Source organism: Poecilia latipinna, unplaced genomic scaffold (genome assembly GCF_001443285.1).
Source record: "Poecilia latipinna isolate Pla-1442-1.1 unplaced genomic scaffold, P_latipinna-1.0 Scaffold161, whole genome shotgun sequence".
Taxonomy (NCBI): Eukaryota; Metazoa; Chordata; class Actinopteri; order Cyprinodontiformes; family Poeciliidae; genus Poecilia; species Poecilia latipinna.
The window spans coordinates 106,449-113,833 of record NW_015112777.1 but is presented as its reverse complement, the minus strand read 5'-3'; the positions used below and the strand labels follow the sequence as shown (position 1 = coordinate 113,833).

At 38.5% G+C, this 7,385-nt stretch overlaps 1 protein-coding gene across 1 annotated transcript; it reads right to left on the bottom strand.

Annotated features, from left to right (window-relative positions):
• Nucleotides 1-1,139: 1,139 nt before the first annotated feature.
• On the bottom strand, nucleotides 1,140-2,795 carry LOC106945790 (zinc-binding protein A33-like). Its single transcript, XM_015029713.1, has 5 exons — nucleotides 2,759-2,795; nucleotides 2,137-2,619; nucleotides 1,928-2,023; nucleotides 1,619-1,849; nucleotides 1,140-1,513 (listed from the first exon to the last, which is right to left on the bottom strand). Exons 2-5 carry the CDS (start codon nucleotides 2,533-2,535, stop codon nucleotides 1,478-1,480), a joined length of 762 nt encoding a protein of 253 aa, XP_014885199.1. The 5' UTR covers nucleotides 2,536-2,619; nucleotides 2,759-2,795; the 3' UTR covers nucleotides 1,140-1,477.
• Between the last annotated feature and the right edge of the window lie 4,590 nt (nucleotides 2,796-7,385).

Here is a 7,385-nt window from a genome sequence, read left to right as displayed (position 1 = left end):
AAAAGGAATAAGTATTTTTTCAGGTGACATTCTTATTTAAATGTGAAGAAAAAAGGCATTTTTGAAATTGTTTTGATCTTTTGAGAAAAGTCTCATTTAATTAAAAAAAGTATTTTAAAACTAAATCTGTTAAGGATAAGTTTGGAATAAACTGTGGCCCCAGACAAGATTAGAAAAACTTCATATCTGCACAAATTACATGCGGCCAGATATATGGGATACTGTGGAGATATTGTAGATATTCACACTAGCAAATGTTGATTTTTTTTTTAATTTATTTTACTTCCAGATCATATTATCTAAAGCATAGCAAACTGTCACTTCAGACATGATCAGCTTTCTGTCCTGAAGAACCTGCCGTGGAACTTGCGGTGTAACGACAATGCACGAGCTCGGGTTCTCCCTAGATTCACGCTTGTATCAGATGGTAAAATGTTTACTCTTCCCTGAAAGTATGGAAATACTTTCTCTGTGAAACTGCATTTGATGACATGAACCGTTTTGTTTTTATCGAGGTCAAAAAATGAAATTATTCCTTGGTTATAATTTAACTGCACTCTGACTTTCTGAGGTAGAGCTTCTACTTTTATTTCAGTGGAATAATCCTGGTTGGTAAGGTTACGTAGAACACCAGTACAAACACAGACGTACATGGCCCATATGTCCTTCCCAGTTTTATCAGCCACACCCACAGCCCAGAAATCACCCACCTCCACCTTTACATCCCAGCTGTGGCTACCAGAGTTAAAACCTTGATAGCCGAGAAGGTTTCGACTACACATCCTCTCAGGGTTGGAGTAATATGGCTGATTCTTATCACTTTCTGTTGAACTGGTTAAGTTCTCAGATACAGTCAGAGAACTATAACAGGTGTTAGGATCCAAAAATACAGGAGCTATAAAGGGAAAAGAAAAAATAATGCTGAGTACATAATCTTTTATTTGTTAAAATACAAAATCTGATGGTCAAACAGACAAAGTCTAGTGAAGAAGAAACAAAACATTTCTTACTGTATGCTACTATTCCAGCCATCTTTTGTAAGACTGAAAACTGAAGGTTTCCAACATGTTTACCCACATTAACCAGACATCCTTCTGGGGTCTCTGGCTCTTGCAGCTTGCACAATGATCTGAAAACAAGAACACATTTCTAAATCTAAATACCTAAAGTTTACCTGCATTTTCTTTTGTAAGAATGATATCACCTGATTTGTCTTTTCATTTTGGTCTTTAAAATAACAGTACATAACTTTGTATTTTTGTCTGTCTGATGACATCATTTTAAAATACTACATCAGATCCTACATCCAGCTTAAGTAGCCTTATCACCAAATACTTTTGTACTCTTGCTTGAGTGATTTCTTAGAAAACAACTTCTCACTTTTACTTGATAAACATGTTGAGGTGGTTCTACTCGTACTTGGAGTACAATTTTTTGACAAACCTACCCTCCTCTGGTTGATTCCAATATGAAGAGTTCAGAAAACCTTCCTTTCCAGTGTTGATTTTGCACTCTATCAGAGAAAAAAAAAAAAAAAAACACAAAGCAAATATTAAAATAATTTTTGTTTAAGTTTTTTTTTTCTTTTTTTTTTGCTTTAACACATTTCATTAGTTACCAGGATGAATGAGAGGTCTTCTGCTCTCATCTGATCTTCTATGGTTTTGATTTTTTCCTTGAGCTCAGAAATCTCTGCGGTTAGGTTTGTAATCCTGACATTCATTGCGTCACTCTTAAGTTTTGCTTCTCTCCGACAATCATCTATCCGGCCTGCCTCCTCATTTCTCAAGAAGTGATAAAGTTTCTGAAACTCTCCTTTGATGGTTTTCTCTGTCTGCTGAGCCTGTAGCTGAGGAGGAGCACAAATGACAGCAGAATAAGTTTTGATAAGTTCTTTTAATGTGCGCATGTCACATCTACAGCTTACCTTGATGAGTGTCGCCATATTCTCCCAATCAGTTTTTTGCTTCTCAAAAACTCCCTGCTTAGTTTTCAGGCTGCTAACATTTGTCTGGATTTTAACCTGTAAAAAATATCTGTAAACTTAAAGCTGCAAAAATCCTTATTGCGCTTTTGTAGCACAAAAGAAACAATAAAAATGTCAAATCTTTTACTTCGATACCACATGCTACTTACGCGGTACTCCTCTGCTGCTTCATTAATGGGAACACATTTGTGTTTTGTGTGTGTTTTCGAATCCCGACAGATCACACAGATGGGTTGTTGATCGACCTGACAGAAGAGTTTGAACTTCTCACCATGCAACAAACAAATCTCCTTGGATCCAGCTCTCTTGCTCCTCTCCTGCCTCAATGAGTCAGACAGATTTCTCAGGGCCAGATTTCGAGGCGGATGAGTCATATGAAACATTTCCTTACAGACCGGGCATGTCCTCTGTGAGCTCTGTCTCCACCACTCCTGTAAGCAATGCTGGCAGAAGCTGTGGCCACACAGCAACAGAACAGGATCAGTAAATATGTCACAGCACACAGGACATGTGCACTCGGCCTCAGACTGTGGGACGTTTGAAGCCATCTTGCTGATCTCTGCTTTTAGCTTGTTTTCCTCGGTTGGTTTACTTTCACTTCTACGCCTCACTTGTGTTTGACAGGAAAGGTTCTGAAAATTAAAAGTAGACAAGCTTCTTTAAAACATGTCAACTCCCCAGCAACAGTAATAACTTTATTTGTTGGATTCTCTACCTTTTTTGACTTAAAAAAAAAAAAAAGAAAATATGAAGATATGCTGACAGCCTTACCTTTGCCTTACATACACCTGTCGTCCAAGGAGGAAGTGGGAGGAGCACCTTTTTTTTTATTATTCAAAATGTTCTTTAGTTAAAACAAGATCATCAACAATTACATTATTAAAGTTAAAAAATATAATAAAATACCTGGCTCTGAAAATCAATGTGCATTCAGTGTAAAGCTGGAATGAAGTTATTTTATTTTATTTTCATTTCTGTGTTTTGTTTTGTTTAGTTCGCTACAAAATAATGTGGTGTTCGTTTTTTTTTGTTTTTCCATCTCACATGCAATGGTCTTAAAAATGCATGAATAATTTTAGAACAGGGATATCAAATTAAAATTTAAAGAGATCAAGTCAGTGGCATTTTTTCCAAGCCGTACGGAAGATCATAAAGCCTATTTATTTGGTGGATCACATAAGAAAGGTGAAGCATCAACATCTGTATCCACTGATTTGATCATGAAATCTAATGAATTCAGTCTAATTCAAATTCTTTTGGAAAATATTTATTGTCATCCAAAAAAGATAACAATAAATCTTTTTGGATGACAAAAAAGATTTTTGTCAACGTGGCCATTATGAGACTTTGTCATTCCCTCATTAAATGCATCAAGCATTTTTCATTTATTTGACACCGCCATTTGTCTGCTTTTCTCCCGTTTTATGTCTGATTTGTCTGTATCTCTCCTTTTTTATCACCTCACTCATCCACATCCCATTGTTATCATTTCACTATCATGCATTTCTCATTTTCTTGTTGATATCGCTCCTACTTATTTTTCATGCAAAACAAGCATAAGGTGTCTGCTCACCCATGGCTCATATAGTCCCTGGGTTAAATTAAAAATAGAAACATGCACAGACAGTTTAAATAATCCAGCTTTCACAGTAAAAAGCGGCTTTACGTAATGTGAGTTAAACGTTACATAAAGTTTGAAAAATGCAACCAAACAGACCTTTTATCTCATTCCTTTGTCACATCTTCGAGCCAAATCTCTCTCTGAGGCACATTTTTCTCATAAAAGCACACTCACATGCTGCATAAGCTGGTTTCTGAGCAGTGAAATTTACAAGTGATTTGCCCCTTGACTTTTGTAGCAAGAGCTATCAAAGGCTAAATGTTTTAACATGGAAGCATATGGCCAACCACATGTATGTGCAGTCTCCTTTCGTTTTCCTGAAGCACACATTAAGCAGAGAAACTAAGTATTTAACCATATTCTGATCTGCTTCGTTATGACCCACGATAATCTCATTTTTTTTTTCCCTCTCGTAATTTCTGTTAAAAATATATCATTAGTGTTTAAGTGCTGGGGTTAGCTGTCAGAGCAATAGGTTATCTCAGTCTGTCACCAAGTGAGCTCGGTTACATAACTTTTCTCTTTTCTTTCCTCTTCCAGGCCAGTGTAATTATTACAACTGGGAATAGCAGAGAAGGACTAGCTGTTTCGTGTGACTGTTCCTATGCTTAAACGCTGAATCTATAACCATAAAACATTCGGTGAACGCAAAGCCAAGATTTCTGAATTTGGCCCCTGTAGCCTCCCCAGAGGGCCGCAGTAAAACCGTCCCAAGCCGCCATTAGGTGGAGACGGCTGGGGGAAATATCGAGCAGGGATCGGGACTGATCGTGAGCAGTGGCGCAGCTGATGGTAAACTAATTCTGATGTCCCGCCCCTCCTCTCCCGTCCCTCACACACAAACACGTAAGCTTGTACACTCGTGAAAAGTCTGCTAAAGCTTAAATGTGGGACATCACTCACTTATTTTTTATTTTTTTTTTTTTGCTGCTTTCCACTTTTTCTCTCTAAGCTGCTCTCACACTCACTTGATCAAAATCTCAATAAGTGAGACATCTGCTCCATCATATGCCTGCAGGGACAAAAGACTGGGAAGGAATTCAACAAAAAACCTGTTACATTTCTCTGCAGGCCTTTAGAGAAACACATTAAAAAAATGTTTCAATTTAGGAGACTTTTTCACACAACAAAAATCATGAGTGAGATCTGAAAGGGTTTTCGTACACAAAGCCTTGCTAAACCAAATCGATTATAATAGAGGATAATCATGAAGGTGATAGATTTCAAGCTCAATTTGAACAAAAACCTAAAGAATGCAGCAGGTATTTATTTGCCTTCAGGCACTTTTACATTGAAATCCCTAAAGTAAATTCATTCAGACCAATTATGATCATAATCACCTCATTAGTAATGAGAGTCTGTGTGTACAGTATAAATCCAGCTGTTGTGGGAAGGGCCTTTGAGGTTTGTCGGGAACATAAAACAAGAAACAGCATCAGGAAGATGAAGACTGACAAGCCGACAAAGCAGGCAGAAAGTTATAGAGAAGTATGAAACAAAGTTTGATTCTTAAACAATATCTCCTCCTTTCAACTTTTTCACGATGCACTGTTCATCGTGTGACACAACTGCAAGCCTACCGAGATGCAGTTGTCCAATAAACCGACAGGTCGGGTAATGACAGAATTAATCAGAGAAGCAGCCAAGCAGAGCTGAAAGAGCTGCAGAGATCAATAGCTCTGGTGGGAAAATCTGTTAATATGATAAATATTACTCATGCACTCCACAAATCTAGTTTTTATGCAAGAGTGGTTGGAAGAGCCTCTGTGTTGAAAGAAGGCCCACAATAAGCCCCGTTTTCACTTTGAAGCCGTTAATGTTTTCAGGATGAATAAAAAAAAAAAAAAAACGCTTTCTCAAATAGCTGCGTAGCTGAAAGCTCACTCTGAAAATCATCCTCAACACAACCACAAGAGGTGCAACGCAAGTCATTTGTCAGAATGGTCCAGTCAAAGTTCATGCCTCGATCCATCTGAGAATCACTGGCAAGATAAATGCTTCCCATCCACTCCAACTGAGCTCGAGCTAAAGTATTTTTTTTTTTTTTTGCAGAGAATGGATAACACTGTTAGATTCAAGAAGTGCAAAGTTAGCAGAGACATTTCCCAAACGACCTGCAGCTTTAATTGTAGCAGAAAGCAGTTCTGCAATGTCCTGACTCGAGGTAAGTACATGTACAAAGTGCTGAAAACAACAATATGCTAGATTCGGGCTTTGCGTGATTTATTTGGGCTGTCCTTATTTCAGGGTGAAATGATCCAGCAGCAGTGATTTTTGGAAGCAATTTTAGTAGGATAACATACTGGAAAAATATACACTGAGGTTTGTGGTCGTAATGAGACACAATATGAAAAACTAAATCAGGTACGAATATTTGTCCCAGGCAGTGTCAAAAGACAGCATGTACAATATAATGGGAGATGTTTTGTTTTCCAAACTGTTCAACTCATACTCTCCCCCCCACCCCCAAAAAAGAAAAAGATCATACACAGCAAATCCAGGAGGCCCAGATTAACACTGTCAGATTTGATTTCAACACTTTTAAAGTGTCTATATGGTGCACACCAGAAAGTGTTAATTTAACTCTTTTTGGAGAGTTAGTACCTTAACTCTTTAAAGTGTCAAATATCAAATCTGCTGGAGTTAATCATTTAACACTTACTAACACTAATTCAGTGTTAGATCTCAATATTAACTCTCACAGGGTACTTCTTTAACTTCTTAAGAGTTATTTGTAATTAATATTCAATAGGTACTTTATTGTGTTGAACTTTTAAAAATTCTTTGGAAAATAAACATTTAATAAAGAGGCAATGATTTTCTCAAAGGCATTTATTTCAAAACATGCACCACAATTACAAAACATATTACAACGTGGAATAATGTGCATGTTTCACATGTCGCTTTCTTTCACATAAAATAATTAATGAAGGACATTTAAGTGTCACGTTTTTATTTCAAAAGTTACCAGAGTAGCAGCAGCTTTGCAGCAGGTCATTAAAGGAATTTACGATGCGCTAAATTTATCCTTTGTTCTTCTTTGTGGCGGCTTGCTCTGGCAGTTAGAGAGGGCAGAGCCCTGCAGAGAGCTCATTATCACCGCAGCCTGGGATGTTTCACACGTCGCGCCTCCGTCCCATCAGCAAACATTAATTTGTTACCGTTGCTCCGGTTGCATTCTGTATACTGTGGCACAACGCGGCCCGCAACACTCCTGACTTGTTTCTACGCCTTACGAACCTGAAATAAACAACCCCCGTCCGCCATAACATTTGGCGAACCAATTTGAGAAGGCAGGCAGGCACAGGAAGAGGCGAGGTATAGATTAGCGGTAGTAATAATCATAAATCACGTCTGAAATGCTGCCATGTCACATGCCACACCGCGCCACTAATGACCAGGCCCATCTTTCACCGGGTATTTTTATCTGTGTGCCCTGACACTCGACTTTTGGAATCGTCCTCTCGTTTTACGTCGTCAGCACCTCGACCAAGCCTGTGCACAAGTTCTTCACATATCTATAAATACCAGCCAGCCGAATGGCATTTTCTCCCACCCGCCTCCCTCTGCTTGGCAGGAGCCCGGAGCTCTGTGACTTGGCACACGGATTTTGCGGCCATTACGCCACTGATCGTCTTGGGGCTTGAGCCGTCCACGCACACTCACACACACACACACCCACCCACACACACACCTCCGGGAACCCACTGGAGAACAAAAAAAAAAAAAAAAAAAAAAAAAATGACCCATTTGTAAAAAATGCAAAATTCCGGGGAA